At 34.1% G+C, this 17,302-nt stretch overlaps 1 protein-coding gene across 10 annotated transcripts in view; it reads left to right on the forward strand.

The window, feature by feature from the left end:
- The window catches only part of CEP128 (centrosomal protein 128), a 495,022-nt gene that overhangs the window by 389,807 nt on the left and 87,913 nt on the right, over positions 1-17,302 (forward strand). For 9 of the 10 annotated variants that reach the window (XM_074289837.1, XM_074289844.1, XM_074289836.1 and 6 more), the window contains one exon: positions 8,292-8,341. In XM_074289837.1, coding sequence (XP_074145938.1) covers positions 8,292-8,341 — 50 coding nt within the window. Of the gene's footprint in view, positions 1-8,291; positions 8,342-8,680; positions 10,092-17,302 lie in introns of those variants that run through there. The other variant, XM_074289845.1, reaches the window with a different exon arrangement.

Below are 17,302 nucleotides of genomic sequence, written 5' to 3' on the forward strand. Positions count from 1 at the left end.
ACTTAATCTCTTCCTCTTTTTGATATTTATTTCATCTTCCACCTCTGTACCTCCACTCTGGGTAGGCTCCATGTCTCACTTCCTCTTAGACTTTCTCATTTGTATCACATTTGAATGTAAGTGCCTTTTTCTGAGGCCTTTGGTGAATCTTCCTCTATTTTTATTGAGATTTTGATTGAGATTTCATTGGTGTAAGGGATTGCTGAATCTACCAATTTAGATCAACAGTATTTCTGTAACTTGTAGTCCTTATGAGTTTCCTGGGACAACCTGTCATAAAAAATGAAGTAACTTATTCAGAGATACACAAGTATTTATAAGAGATAAGATGTGAATCCAAGCCTTCCTTGCTCCGAATCCAGCTGTCTATTCCTTCAAGCTGCTTTATCATATTTACTTTTTATTTGCTTTTGTATATAATGTTACATCTTTTTAGTAGACTGTAAGCTTCTTGACGGCAGGGGTTTATTTTACTTTGGTCATTTTAGCTACAGTGCTTGGCACAGTGCTTTTCCCATAATAGATACTTAAAAAATGTTTATTAAGCTGTTTAATTTATATGTCATAGTGCTACATATGGGAAGATACAAAGGATTATAAAAACATATTCCATGCCTGTGGAGGATTTAAGTCCAGATGGAGACTCAAGATATACACATATGAAAAATTAAACAATAGAAGAATCATTCTTATTTTATTTTTAATAAGTTTTTTTCAAAATATATGTAAAGATAGTTTTCAACATTCACCCTTGCAAAGCCTCGTATTCCACGTTTTTTCTCCCTCTCTTCCCCACCCCCTCTTCCAGACAGCAAATAATCCAATATAGGTTCTAAACATATTTCCACAGTTATCATACTGCTCAAGAAAAATCAGATCAAAAAGGAAAAAAAAGAGAAAGAGACAAAAAACAAGCAAACAAAAAAGATGAAAATACTATGTTGTGCTTCATATTCAGTTTCCATAGTCCTCTTTCTGGGTATAGATGTCTCCCTTTATCACAAGTCTATTGGAATTGGCCTAAATCACCTCACTGCTGAAAAGAGCTACTTCCATCAGAATTAATCATCTTATAATCTTGCTGTTTCTATATACAATGTTCTCTTGGTTCTATTCACTTCATTCAGCATCAGTTCATGTAAGTCTCTCCAGGCCTTTCTGAAATCATCTTACTGATGGTTTCTTACAAAATAATAATATTTCATCACATTCAAATACCATAACTTATTTAGCCATTCTCCAACTGATGGGCATTCACTCAGTTTCCAGTTCCTTGCTACTACAAAAAGGGCTGCCACAAATATTTTTGCACATGTATGTCCTTTTCTCTTTTTTAAGATCTTTTTGGTTTACAGGCACTGCTGGATCAAAAGATATGCTATTTTATACCCCTTTGGGCTTAGTTCCAAATTGCTCTCACAACTCCACCAAAAATGCATTAGTGTCCCAGTTTTCCCACATTCCCTTCAACATTTATCATTATCTTTTCCTGTCATGATTATTATTTTAATGAGGTTATTTGGAACATGAATGGAATTAACTCTTTAAAATATGATTACAATGAACAAAACTTGTTTTGAAGATTTCACTAAGCTCCAGATAGCAGGTCTGTTATTTCAAGCATTTTTTTCTTTTTGGAAAAAAAAAAAAGTTTGAGTATAACAAAGAATTTAGGTACTGGTCTAGAGTTACTTGTAACAGATTTTTTAATTAAATTTTTCTCAGTGAAGAAAAACTGATCTTTTTTCTCCCTCCCATCTTCTTCCATTTATTGGGGGAAAAAAGAAAGAAAAAGAAGATACCTTGTAACAAATATGCTTAGTGAAGCAAAACCAATTCCCACATTGGCTATATCTGAAAAACATCTCTCTTCTTATATCCTGAGTTCATCACTTTTCAGTCAGAAGATAGTTAGCGTGTTTTCCATCATTGATGATCTGGGGTTGTGAATAATAATGTCTTTTTATTAGAATTTGACCATTATCACTTATCCACCTTTTTAATCATCTGGACATCAGTTGAATTTGATTTGACCTTAAGGAAAAAGATAGAAAAAGGTTTATGTTTTAAGAGCTTCAGTTCCTTAAGTGAATCTGTGATCTCTTCAGAATGGATATTCCACAGTTGATCCATGCTTATCCATTCTATTCAATTCTTGTCTGTGTTCTTATAAATTTGACTATGATGATGATGATAGTTACAAAAACAATAACTAAATTGTTTATAGAATGTTTGCTATGTGCTAGACACTGTGCTAAGTGCTCTACAATTATTATCTCACTTATTCCTCACAACAATCTTGAGAGTTAACTATTATCATTCTAATTTTATAGATGAGGAAACTTAACTGACTTGCTCAGGGTAACATAATGATATCTGAGGCCACATCTGAACTCAGCTCTTCCTGCCACTGGGGCTCTATCCACTGTGGCACCTGTCTCTGATAATTCATTTCTCTGTGCCCTAAAAATACTTCTGTTCTCTCTTGGACCTCTTCTAAATATACTTAAATATTCTAGATGTTCTAACCTAGCTGCTTTCTTCCATGCTACTACACTTACTAAATAAGCACATCTTCCTGACAAATCTAAGTCCAAATGTGGTAGGTCCACTGTCCCTAATGGTGGGGGAAAATTTTGTTTTAAAATTCCTACAGATCTTTTTTTTTTTTTTGTGTGTGTGTGTGTGCTAATTATTCTTTTAGTTTCATTCTTTAGTGAGTTGTATTTTCTATTATTTTCTTTAAGCTTATTTTCCTTCCCCTTTCATAGCTTCTATTTTATGTGCAATTTCATAATCTTCTACAATCCTTTTTCATAAATTTTTATAGACTAACTTATATTCCAAACCAAAGTTGTCCTTTGGCTGTCACATTCCTTTGGCAAGCAGGTCAAGTGTTATTGACTGAGGCAAATTTTAGACTCTTTTGATCTCATCATGAACTACAAAAGTGTTATAATTAGCATCAACATCCTTTCCTATATCTTTTTTCCTTCCTTCCTCCCCTCCTTCCCTCCTTTCTTCCTTTCCTCCTTCCTTCCCTCCTTCCTTCCTCCCCTCCTTCCTTCCTTCCTTCCCTCCTTCCTTCCCTCCTTCCCTCCCTCCTTCCTTCCCTCCCTCCTTCCTTCCCTCCTTCCCTCCTTCCTTCCCTCCCTCCCTCCCTCCTTCCTTCCTTCCTTCCTTCCTTCCTTCCCTCCTTCCTTCCCTCCTTCCTTCCTTCCCTCCTTCCTTCCCTCCTTCCTTCCCTCCTTCCTTCCTTCCCTCCCTCCCTCCCTTCCCTCCCTCCCTCCCTTCCTTCCTTCCTCCCTCCCTTCCTTCCTTCCTTCCTTCCTTCCTTCCTTCCTTCCTTCCTTCCTTCCTTCCTTCCTTCCTTCCTTCCTTCCTTCCTTCCTTCCTTCCTTCCTTCTTTCCTTCCTCCTTCCTTCCTTCCTTCCTTCCTTCCTTCCTTCCTTCCTTCCTTCCTTCCTTCTTTCCTTCCCTCCTTCCTTCCTTCCTTCCTTCCTTCCTTCCTTCCTTCCTTCCTTCCTTCCTTCCTTCCTTCCTTCCTTCCTTCCTTCCTTCCTTCCTTCCTTCCTTCCTTCCTTCCTTCTTTCTTTCTTTCTTTCTTTCTTTCTTTCTTTCTTTCTTTCTTTCTTTCTTTCTTTCTTTCTTTCTTTCTTTCTTTCTTTCTTTCTTTCTTTCTTTCTTTCTTTCTTTCTTTCTTTCTTTCTTTCTTTCTTTTCTTGTCATTAAGGTGGTTAAATACTTCACTTTAGTGTGGTAACTGCATAATATATAAATTTTTTTTTCATTTTTTTCTAGTCTCACCACTGGCAAGTCAGCTACCTTTTTCAGCCTTAGTTTTCTCATTTGTGAAATGGAAATAAATTATATCACCTAATTTATGTAGTTGTTGTGAAGATTAAATATGTAAATTGCTTTGTAAACCTTAAAACATTAGATGAAAGGCAGCAATTAGTACTTAGTGTTAATTTTGAACATTGCTCTAATAAGTCAGTGGTCTAATTATAAACAGCTGATTCAGAAATGACTTCTCAATTATTAAGGAGTCATTTGCTGTTCATTATAATATATTTAATTTTCCAGTATATAATGTAGTGTTTACCACATCCAGAAACTAATTTTTCCTCTTCAGAAATATGCATGATATACAAGGATAAAGGATTCCTTGTTCTACATACATCTTTGTCCTCTCTCATTCCTTATTCTTAAACCCTTTTTTCAGTGTTTTTCAGCATCTTGACCTATGTCTATTTTTGCATTGGCGTCATTGAATTGTTATCAAAATATATTTTGATTTAATGTGAAGTATCTCATTGAGTCCTTCATAGAATTTCTTCATCATATATAGTGCTATATAAAAATGACAATATTTTCCTTGTGTTTTTTTGGCAAATATCATCTTAAGCACCACATTGTAAAGTTACCAAATAGCCCTTATAATTCTTCTTGTTGCATTTGGACAGACAATAATATCAATGCTGCCAACTCCTTTATTTGCTTCTCCAAGGAGAATATTCCCTGTTAGTTGCAGCTGCCTTTTATCTTCTGATTTAAAAAATACACGCTGATAAATAAAAGCTTAAACTTTTTGCCATTGTTCTTGTTGGTGTTTCACTGCTTGCAGGTGGTCTCTTAAGGTAATCTGGATTTTTCAGAATTTAGAAGCATCCTTTTAAACTTTAGATTCCAGGGATTATTATATTTGAAGGAGACTGAGAAGGCATATAAAATTTTCATATTTCCTCCTCAGAAAAATCATATCTTAGTGTGACCCAAGATTAACAGTAATTTTGAGTTCAAATGAGTGGAATGTCTTTATATTTTTTATTGGATAATTCAAGTGTGGCTAAAAGTTGCATTTATAGCTTGAACAGAATAATATATTTTAAATTCAGCTCCCTTAGATTATTGAATTATTATAACAAAGCCTTACCATGAAAGCCTTACCATAAAAATATAGGGAGTTAGTAGTTTAGTCACTTTTTTTGGCACAGCTTTGTTCTACAGAGGTTATGCAATCTTCTTAGAGCCACCTAAACCTCAAGGTTATCTTCATTCCATAATAAAGGGTCTCTACAACAGATTGTGCCACAAAGTTGTCATTTATCTTAATTTTATAATCAATAGAGGTCAGTTTACAGGAGACTTCAACAGAAACATATGCATGAGTTTAGAGAGAACAAGTATCTCTCCTAGTATTTCTTTGCATTCATTCTTGCTACCCCTTTATAAGTTCCTCTAGCCAAAGAGCTTCAGAAGATCATCTCTACTTCTAAACTGTGTCTCTTCAGACATTCTGAAATGCTATTTCTGGTACTTGTTGGGGATCACTGGGGCCATTTGCTCAGATTTTTGAAGGGTTGTCATATAAAAAAAGTATTAGATCTCTCCTTTTTGCCACAGAGTACAGAATGAAAGGCAGTGGGCAAAATGTAAGCTGCCTTCTAGGAGAATTAGTGGGCAAACCTCTGGTTTGCCTTCAAAGCTTCCCTTTTATTTATAGGAGGCACTTGTCAGGGGTATTATAGAGGCTGAATTAGATGACATCTCTCAGATGCTTTCCACCTCTAAAATTCTCTGATTCTATGAAATAAGCCATCTTTGGTGTGTTCTTTGCTGAGTAGTATAACATTGTTTTACATAAGTTTGCCACCCACTGAAATACTGTTTCCTGCTATACATAGTATGGTGCCCATAAAATGTTTGCATTCATCTTTCTGTGACATTTATTGAATTTTTGCAAGTTATATTTTTCTTTCATGTGGCGTAACATCTTGGTGAGAATATCAATCAGCAGAGTAAGGTAAATGCTAATATTTTAATGTGTGCTGTTGTAGGTATTTCTTGTCAGTTTCCATCCAAGTTCTGACTCAGCCCAACCCTCTTTATTTTGTGAGATCTAATAAGATCACAGCACTGGGTGGTGTAGCTGTAGGCAGCAAATACTTTGTGCCAAATAGATTTTCCTTTATAGCAAGTTCATAAATGAATGTGGGGCACTGAGGCATCATAGCCATACCCATCTTTTTGGTTGACTGCTTTCCTTTTTTTAACCACTGATTTCTATAAGATGTTGCCAACTTCTTGGTCTGATGTAGCTTCAGTGATTCCCACCCTTTTGGTAGGAAGTGATAATTATTGTGACTCTGATGTTAAGGTAGTGTTTCTTCTTCCATTAATAGATTCACTTTCGCCTGCACCCATCATTCCATAAGCTTCAATATAGTTAGTTTAAAAAAAAAAAAGTTGGCTCTGGAATAGAATTTGGCTAGTGAAGTTGCATTGAATGAGCAAATGGTTTGTTTCTAATTTTCTTTTTTCAAAAGAGACATATTGGACTACTTGGAAGTTTGGAAGCAGTGAATTAAATAAATAAAACATTTGTATTATTTAAGAAGTATAACTGAATCCTAGTGAATTTCATGGTATCTAGAGTCAAATATATCTTCATACAAATACACATATATACATACATATGCAAGTAAACACCAAACATATACAGAGAAGTGCCAGGTAATTAGGGAGAAAAAAACTCTTATAATGAAGTAAATGGATCAGGAGACAGGAATGGAGAAATAGAAAGAAGACTGAATTTAGAGTTAGATTAGGGATTAGATTCATTTAGAAATTAGATTCAAATCCTGGCTTGCTTCTTACTTTTGTGATCTTGGGGCAAGTCATTCTACTGCCAAAAGGCCTCATTCTCCTCATTTATAATGTCAAAGGATTGGGCTAGTTGATCACTGATCCCTTCCACTTCTAGATCTGGCAGGCTTGGAAGTCTTGAAAGTTCTGTACTCTGTATAGGAAATGGTATATGAACTGAGTCTTTTTTATTATTATTATTATAGCTTTTTATTTACCAGATATATGCATGGGTAATTTTACAGCATTGACAATTGCCAAACCTTTTGTTCCAATTTTTCCCCTTTTTCCCTCCCCCCTCCCCCTAGTGACAGGTTGACCAGTACATGTTAAATATGTTAAAATATAAGTTACATACAAATATATATATATATACACATGTCCAAACAGTTATTTTGCTGTACAAAAAGAATCCGTCTTTGAAATAGTGTACAATTAGCCTGTGAAGGAAATCAAAAATGCAGGCGGACAAAATTAGAGAGATTGGGCATTCTATGTAGTGGTTCATAGTCATCTCCCAGAGTTCTTTCGCTGGGTGTAGCTGGTTCAGTTCATTACTGCTCTATTGAAACTGATTTGGTTCATCTCAATGTTGAAGAGGGCCTCGTCCATCAGAACACATCCTCATACAGTATGGTTGTTGAGGTATATAATGCTCATTTCTCTCAGCATCAGTTCATGTAAGTCTCTCCAGGCCTTTTTGAAATCATCCTGCTGGTCATTTCTTACAGAACATTAATATTCCATAACATTCATATACCACAATTTATTCAGCCATTCTCCAATTGATGGACATCCATTCAATTTCCAGTTTCTGGCTACTACAAAGAGGGCTGCCACAAACATTTTTGCACATGTGGATCCTTTTCTCTTTTTTATGATCTTTTTGGGATATGAGCCCAATAGTAACACTGCTGGATCAAAGGGTTTGTTAACTTTTTGAGCATAAGAACTGAGTCTTAAAGATACATAGGAATTCCAAATGACAGACTTAAGTTTGGCAGGGTTCCTATGACTATGATCTTTTCTTGTAAAATTTTCATTAGTACCATTTTATTATTTTCCAATTATATGTAAAATCATTTTCAAAATTCATTTTTGAAAGATTTTAAATTCCAAATTTTTCTTCTTCTTTCTCTTTCCTTTTCTCTCCCCAAGACAGCAAATAATCCAGTATGAGCTGTACATGTACAATCATATTAAACATTTTCATATTAGTCATTTTGTGAAAGAAAAGTCAGAACAAAAGGGAAAAACCACAGAAGGAAAAACAAAAAAACAAATTTTAAAAAGTGAAGTTTTATCCTTTGATCTGCATTTAGCCTCCATAGTTCTTTCTCTGAATGCAGATGATATTTTCCATCACAAGTCTTTTGGAAATGTCTTGATTCACTGTATTGCTAAGAAGAGCTAAGTCTATCATAGTTGATCATTACACAATGTTGCTATTACTGTATACAGTGTTTTTCCTGTTTCTGCTCACTTAGCATCAATTCATATATGAATGTTATTTTTTCATTCATTACCTGCTCATTTCCCTCTAGCTTGGCTTTTCTTACATAATAAATGAAATTGCATCAACAGCAAGGAGTAATTTATTCTTTGAATATGTTTAAGGATTGTTTTTATCTTATTTGTTATAGATCTTCTGGAGAAGAATCAGAAAAAAGATGAAGAAATGGAATATCTACAGGTAAAGCCATGAATTGCAGTATTTTTGCTGCTGAATTATTTATGAAAATATATGCTTAAAATCCATTATGTATGTACCTTCATTAGTGCTATTAAATATTTTTACACACACTATACTATGGCAGTATTTTGAAAATTAAGTGCTGGACACATTAAAATTAGGTTTCCTGCCATTTGGGGTCTATAAAGGTGGAGAGAGTAGGAGGGTAGAGAAGAGGGAAGTCTGATCTACAATCTGTATGGCAACACAAAGGCCTACTTTACATGCTAACATTTGTGATTTTGTGATCTGCATTGCTGGAGGCAGCACTTAACATTGACAAAACTGTATTTCCTTCAGATGTTGAAGACTCCTGAAGAGGTTTGATTAATAACACAGAGACTGGTGACATTAGAAAGTGAGATCAACTTGCCCTCAAGACCCTTTCCCCTGAAGCAGGAATAATAATGGGAGATAAAGCCTTGGAGCCTATTTGTATTACTGTGCCAGAGACAGGGTTATGTATGCTTTCTGCTTTTCAGTGTCCAAGAATGATGAGACATGTATATTTAATGACACATCCTATGAAGTTTCCAAAAATGTCATATCTTTGCAATTGTTTTTTGAATTTGAACTTTATACCTCTGTAATCACTAGCCTTATCAAAAACTCTAATGGAAGTGATCGATAAGATGAATAAAGGAGATATTAGAGTTCTCTCAAATCTCTTTCATTTTACTCTGGTATCTCTGGCAAAAGGGCAGCTCAAGTGCCACTGTTTATAAATGGAAACATAATAGCGTACCCTCATGTGATAAAATCAGTCCAAGCAATGTCATGCTGTGGATCAAGAACTTAAAGTCATTTAAGTCCTTAACTGCCTGAAGTCAGCCAGTACATTTGGAAAGAGGGTTGAATAATGGTCCATTCATGCTGAACAATGACTGATGAGGTGGTTGAGAAACAAATCCTGGATCAGATGAATAGAATCAGATTGACTTTGGAGCTAAAGCCTAAGAGAAGAATGCCAAGATTTGTCACATGATTGTTTTAGTTATGATTGTCCTCTGTGTATATGTGTGTGTGTATGTGTGTGTACTAAAGCAGAAGAGTATAGTTTTGTTTAACTAGAAATAATAGCTATTTAATCTTTCCCCTTTCATAAAATATTATTTAAAATATCTTCAATCAGATAAAGGAAAGCCAGGGACTCCATAGCATTCTACTCTGGTGTCTAGAGAAATATAGAACATACCTTATTCTTGCCACTCTTAAGAAATTAACATGAGAAATTTATATTGTTATGAATAAATAACACAGACTTATTTATATCACCAATGTGTAACATAAAAAGTTTTCAATGTTTGAGGAGTATTTTGGATGGTTTAAAGCTAGCCCTCACTTACCTTTTCAAATACTTATATTCTTAGAATAGAAGCCAAGTTGAATCTAGGTATCTCATCTAATTTAATAGCCTATATACTACAGCTCAGATGTTGAGCACCCTTGCTTGCAATTTGTTTTGCAATGTCCATTAAGTGGAACAAATTCCGACTTAGTGTCATAGAGCCTTAGTACATTGAACAAATAATCCATGGGCATTCATAAAGGTGTAGAATTTAGGATGTTGTCTAACAAACTAGCAGCCTTACATGCAGGCACTTGATGTTACTCTCTTTAAGAAATTGTCAAGTATTAAAGAACCTAACAGCTTTAAAGGTATTAAGAATCCTAATTCCTTCTCCTCCCCCAAGATGGTTATATAGCTTATCATTATGACAGATTTAAAAAATAGAAGTCTTCTAGTCTTTAGGTTTTTCATGGAAAGGTTTGTTGTTACTTTGGACCAAACTTGTATTTTCATTGGTATTTTGTTTTATCTAGTTGTTCAATTGTGTACAACTCTTCATGATCCCAGAAACCTAATGTGTCAGGTCTTTCTATCCTCTACCATCTCCTACTTTCACTGGTAAAGGAAAGGATGGGGAGATTGCTTTTTTTCAATGTAGTTAATCACCTATTTTGCAAACCCAAATCTTAGAGATAAGATGATTCATGGGGTCTTGAGTTATGTCATCTGTGTTTAGATATAAATGACTAGTAATGATAAAAATTAGTAATTTCAAATAGTGTATTGAATAATCTCATAAATTGGACAGAGGTATACATTTTAGAAAACAGTATAATAAATATGCTTGACTGCATTTTTTGTTACAAAAATTTTTGTTAATTTTTCCTTTTTCAATGGAGTAGAAAGAGTGAATGAGAGAAAAAGTAGATTTTTTTTTTCATTGAAAAAACAAGTTTTTAAAAAGTATAGAATTATAGATTATGGGTTAAGAACTTTGAGATTTTAGTACTGTCTTTGCTATTGACTCACAGGATATCTTTTTTATTTTTTATTAATTTTTATAATTATAACATTTTTTTTGACAGTACATATGCATAGGTAATTTTTTTTTTTTTACAACATTATCCCTTGTACTCCCTTCTGTTCCCGAATTTTTCCCCTCCTTCCCTCCACCCCCTCCCCTAGATGGCAGGCATTGCCATACATCTTATAGTATATCCTAGGTACAATATATATGTGCAGAACCGAATTTTGTTGTTGTTGTTGTTGTTGCAAAGGAAGAATTGTATTCGGAAGGTAAAAGTAATCTAGGAAGAAAAACAAACAAACAAAAAAAATGCTCACAGTTTACACTCATTTCCCAGTATTCCTTTTCTGGATGTAGCTGATTTTGTCCGTCATTGATCAATTGGAATTGGATTAGCTCTTCTCTAGTTTGAAGATATCCACTTCCATCAGAATACATTCTCATACAGTATCATTGTTGAAGTGTATAATGATCTCCTAGTTCTGCTTGTTTCACTCAGCATCACTTGATGTAAGTCTCTCCAAGCCTCTCTGTATTCCTCCTGACTCACAGGATAATCTTCAATGAGTGGATTAATTTTGCTATATTTGCTTTCTCATCTGTATACACAAAATCATAAAACTGCCCTGCTGAAGTGTTTAGTATAGATTAGGTTATCCCAAAAGCCTTAGCTAAATACTTTATTGTAATTTACAATGTTGGCAAACTTCTATTCATCTATACTAAAGATGACTTCATTCACCCATTGTTATTTTTCTTTTAATCATAATTGATAATAGACTTCCTTTTTAGAGTCATTCTTGCGTTAAGATCCTTCAAGCCTACTGTTTAATCCAAAAGAAAAGATTTCTATTTAATGAAATTTTTTCATCATTTTCTTCTCCCAGAATATACTGTCTGTGAATTAGAGCAATGTTTGTCTGTTAAAAAAAAATCAAATCTTTTTATACTTCTCTGACAATATTTATGTCAAGAAGATGCCTCACCACCATCATCACCATTTTTGTGTCATGACTTAAACACACACACACACACACACACACACACACACACACATACATCCCTGTGTGTGTGTGTGTGTGTGTGTGTGTGTTGTGTGTGTGTTTTCTTTGAAATTACTCCTTTAAACATAACTGGTATTTAAAATGAAATTTCATAGTAAAGGAAAAGACTGTTAAGTGAATTTACTAGTTAAAAACTAATCTCCAGTCAACACTTGAAAACCTGAAAAGGAACAAATAATGAAAAAAAAAGTTTATCAGTCTCTAGAGGCTTCATAAAGAATAGAGGCAAACAACACACGACAGAATGATTTTATAGTGCTGCCTATAATTATAAGAATTCTTCATTGGAGCCTAGTATCATATGCTCCTTTTTGTGACAGTCATTTGTAGTTATAATGTGTGTCTATTCTTCTTGGAATCTTACTGCCTTTCATTATAAATGTGTGGTGTGGCATCAGAATTTCATTTGAATAAGAATTTGAGATATGTGAAAACCAGCAAATCCCCACTTTAACCTACTTTAGATCAAACCAAGCATGTAGGTATGAAAGGTGATTCATTTTGCCTAAATTTATTACAAATGCAAATAAACCATCTGAATATTTTTGTTCTACACAGAATATGTTGTTTTTAAAATAAATTTTGTTTAGTAAGTAGAGTCTTCTTTTCCCCCATCTCTCTATTTTCCCCCAAGTTGCTTTGCAAAGAACATACATGGAAAAACCAGCCAGAAAGTCCATCATCATATTTAAGTGGTGAAAAACATCAATATGCTCATTGCTGACAGTCATTAAATACAGGGTGTCTGCAAAACACATTCAATTTTTTCGACAAAAAAGTTTGTCCTTTCTTTTATGCCAATATGGCTGTCTATTCGAGAGTTGTTTGAAGTAGGAATATGACTTTATGGTTATGAACACATTTTTCCCTTGCTCATTTTCCTTTTGGACTAGTCCCTTTTGCTAGCTTTGGCCTAAATCATTTGCTACTCCATTCTGAAAATTTGACCGGTAAAAAAGGCCACATCCGAGTCCTGAGGGTTTCCATTTTAATAAAAAACCTAAATTTGGCTTTTCAGCAACATTTTGCTGAAAGGAATATTTTTCTTTGGGCAACTACTACATCCAGCATGATAAAGGAGTGAGTATGTGTGAGGCATGATTCTTAAGCAATGAAACGGATTGATTTCACAAGGCACAACATGAAAAGAAACCAGTCTTCTTGCTTTGTAGTCGCAAGGAACAGGAAAACATTTCAGGTTGGGACCCATAATTTAAATGCTATATGGTTGCTTCTGCATTTTTTTTCCTCTTCATTTTAATTTTGCTACTATTTTCATTAGAAATGGATAAAGAATACTTTATAACAGAGCAAAGTAAAGGTCATATTTTAAGATATCCTAGTGGTTTTAAAAATCATTCCAGAAGCTAGATTCTCCTTGAAGTACTTTTTTTTTCTTGATTTGCTGATTGATATAAATATATATTTCCTTTTTAAAGATTTTTGTCTTTAAAGAAAGTTAAGTCTCACATTTGCAAGATTTTCTTAGTTAAATTATTTAGATTTATTATTGTTATATACATTAGAAATGTGTGTGGGGGAGAGAGCTCATTTATACTTTATTTGATTTAAGTCCCATGATGGTGGGGTTAATCTAATAAATCCATAGGCATTTATTAAGGGTCTATTCTGTGATCGGAAATGGACTTAGTAGTAGATAAGTGAAATAATCATTGCACTCAAAGAGGGAATACATTTTCTTGGAGGAGACTACAGTATAAATATAGTTACATACAAAACAAACAAACAAACAAAACAGTGATTTTGGAGGAAGGAGCATAGCAGCTGCGGAAATCAGGAAAGACTTCATATAGAAAATTGTGCTTGTCTTGAAGGTTCAAATAGGAGCTCTGAAAGATGGACCTGAGGAGGGAATCATTCCAAACAAGGTGGCAGCCAGTATAAATGGAGTGAAGTATATGAAGGGGGGGGGGGGAAGCCCATTCCCTGTAGGGAAAAGGGTATAATTGGAAAGGCACCAGAATTATAGGCTGTTGTGATTTTTTGGCTAGTAGTTCAGATCTTAATGTAGAGTTAATAGAGAGCAGTTTGCAAAAAGGAAATCCAGACCAGATTTACATAAACCTAAGCAAGAGAAATCACTAGGGAGAATCAATGATGTGGGTAAATGAATTGGACTAACATTGTTCAACTGAATAATTCTGCTACTGCAATGGGACTGAATTTCCTGCTATATAGGCAACTACCATAAGCTGAGAATAGCCCCAAAGCAATTGCAAAACCATTGTTTTTTGGTTTTTAAGGACTCAGGATTGTCAAGCTATTGAGTACCCCTAACCAGTATTCTGAAGACTCACCAGATTCTGGGAATTCCAGGGACAATGAATTGATATCAAGGTTAGACCCACTCTAAATCAAAGCTTCTTAAACTGTGGGTTGCAACCTAATATGGGATAATATAACTAAATGTGGAGGTCACAAAATTATGATTTGTTATCAATAAATGTTCCATTTGTATACCTATCTTACATATATAGTCAGAGCCACATAAAAATTTTTCAGGTTGGGGGCAGCTAGGTGGTGCAGTGGATAGAGCACCAGCCCTGAAGTGAGGAGGATCTGAGTTCAATTTTGATTTCAGAGATTTAATACTTCCTAGCTATGTTACCCTGGGCAAATCACGTAACCCCAATTGCCTCAGTATTAAAAAAAAAAAAAAAAAAAAAAAAAGGTGAAAAGAGGTTATTAGTGGAAAAAAGTTGAAAAAGCCCTGCTCTAAATGAAGACATGAGAGGAATGGAATCCTGTTTTAGTTTTAGATCCAAAGGAATTTGAACTTAAATAGAAAGTTCAGGAACTCCCTCAAACATTCTTATTTACTGAGTCTTTTTAGAACCCCCTACACTGAGTAGTTTGTAATGCCAAAAGTGAAAACTTTCTTTAAGGTTTCATTCAAGTAGTAGCAGATTCTCTAAAGTGAGTCACAAATATTCCCTACTACACTGGTGCAGATTTTTCTTTGATTATGGTCACACAAGTCTTGGGCATCTAGAGCAATTTTGTGAAGAGGAGGAGAATGAATATAGCAAGATTGTGTTTCCAGATCCACATGGTTGCTTGATTCAGGAAAACAAAATAGAGAAGAATGGCTTTTTGGAGAAGGTGGGAGAATAAGGGCATAACAGAATGTCAGCTATCAAGGCTAAATAACATAGTGTTTTATTAAAATTTCCATTCTAGAAAGATAAAGAAGCTTACCAAGCCTTAAATTTGGTATAAGATCTCCAGTAAGTGAAAGAACCTCAGCAATCTATAGCAGTGTCAAGCAGGGTCTCAACCAATTAGATTTTCACACCTCAATTTATTACTACATCAAGAGTCCTCAGGAGAACAAGGAACTAAACATAATAAAATGCATTTCACTTGAAGTTTTAGTAATCATTAAATTTTGTTACCCTTTTTACCTGAAATTTGCAACTTAATTTTAAACCAAAATTTATTGCAAAATAAAACTTGAAAATAGAAATCCTGAAAATAGAGTATCCTTCTGCTTAAAAATATTCAAGTTGACTAACTGAATTCTTTTTCTATTAAAACATAGAAAAATATAGAAATGTGATTAATTTTTTTCTTCTCCAAAATAAGAAGCAACACATTTCTGGACTCAGTATTCTTGTGTATTTTCTTATTATAGAAGCATGTATTAAAATCTTCTATGTGCCCAGATCTAAAAGTTTCTTTAAAAAGTTAATGTTTATTGCTTAGGATATTTTAAAACATTTCTCTTTATTAATTAGATTGATTTCAAAATGTTCAGTTGTAGCCAATGACAAGAAGGCTCATTTGTGTCTTAGGTAGGGGTAAGACATAATTTTGCAAAGCAAGCAACTAAAATGCTCATAATCTTTGTCTTCAAGATTGCAACACTAAGCATGATTCCAAGGAGGTCTTTGACAAAAAGATGATCAAAATATTTTTAGTAGCACTTCTTATGGTAGCAAAAATCTAGAAATAAGATTCTACTGCCTGCAGAAAGACAAAATAAAATGTGTCATGTGAATATAATGGGCTATTACTATGCTACAAAAAGGTTTTTATATTAAGAATTATATAAGACTTCAATGAATTGCTGCAAATGGAATTAAACATGTCCAAGAAAATAATATACAAAGTTCATAGAAGAGTGTGTATAGAAAGAACAATAACCAAAAAACAATATGATGAATTGAGTGTTGTAGAAATCAGAGTACATGGATGTGATACTTTGTATATAAAATCATATGTTTTGTTGGATTTTTTTTTTTTGGATATGTTATTTTTAAAATTTATAATTCTTTTTCAAAATGCTTTGTTTTAATATATCACTCACTGGTGAGAGAAACAATTCATTTGCATCCCTGCTCTATTCCAATCAGTATTAATCAATTTGACAGAATCATATCAAAGTTTTGTATAGATTGCCCCAGTGCTGGGAGCTGCAGATTCTGAGTTCATTTGCTTAATAACTATAGGAAATTAACTAAAGGCCTTCACCCTTGTTTTGCCTTGTCATTGTGGTCAAGCCCAGTGTGGCAGAGATGGCAACTTCATGGAAAGTTCCCCAAAATATTTTTGTACCTCTGGACCAATCACTTGTCCATAGGAGCAAGTGACCATCTTATGACCATTGATCATTAAGGTCACTGACAAGTTTCACCTAACTTGTGATCCTGCTGAATTCCTATTTTGGCCTATTTATTTTATGTTAAGGAATGAAATCAATGTTATATTTACATAACTGTAATCCTATAAAAGCATAGTCCTAAGGGGAGGTGGCATCTCAGATCATGAGGAATATCTGAGGTCCACTTTATTAGAGGGGACTATGGATCCTCAGTCTCTTATTGTAAATGGGATAATTTTAATCCCCACAATGGGGAGCAAAGAGGACAGATTTAATATTGTAATCTTAATATTGCTCAGATTATGTGCTTTCCTTCTGTTCTATTCATATTTAATAGTTTTCTTGTTTTTAAAAAAATTTCCCCCCTCTATTAATACTCTCATCTCTTCTCAAAAAAAAAAAAAAAGTCCTTTCATGATAAATTAGCATTGACACACATAAAAATCAGTGTATTGATTATCTGAAAATGTTTATCACCTCTACATTTGATAGTGGATAATGTGATCTGACATAATCTCTTTCAAATCATGGTTAGTCACAGCACTGATCATAATTTTTAAGCCCTTTATTTTTTTTCCTTTTCAATGTTTTCTTCACTGTATAATTTATTCCCCTGCTTCTGTTCAGTTGCCTCTGAATCAGTTCAAGCAAAAGTTGCTCTAGTTTTTTGATTCACCCTTTTCATCATGATCAGTGGATCAGGGGACTAAAACAGTGGGCCTGAAGTCAGGACGATCTGAGGTCAAATCTGACCTCACTCACTAGGTAACTTCTTTAATCCATTAGAGAAAGTAATGACAAAGATATCTTTGCTAAGAAAACCTCATGGTCAGTATTGGTTATTGGTCATTGGTCCATAGGGTCAGACTTTACAGAAAGACCAAACAACTATCACAACAATTTCTATTTATATGGA

This window comes from Sminthopsis crassicaudata, chromosome 2, assembly GCF_048593235.1.
Source record: "Sminthopsis crassicaudata isolate SCR6 chromosome 2, ASM4859323v1, whole genome shotgun sequence".
Taxonomy (NCBI): Eukaryota; Metazoa; Chordata; class Mammalia; order Dasyuromorphia; family Dasyuridae; genus Sminthopsis; species Sminthopsis crassicaudata.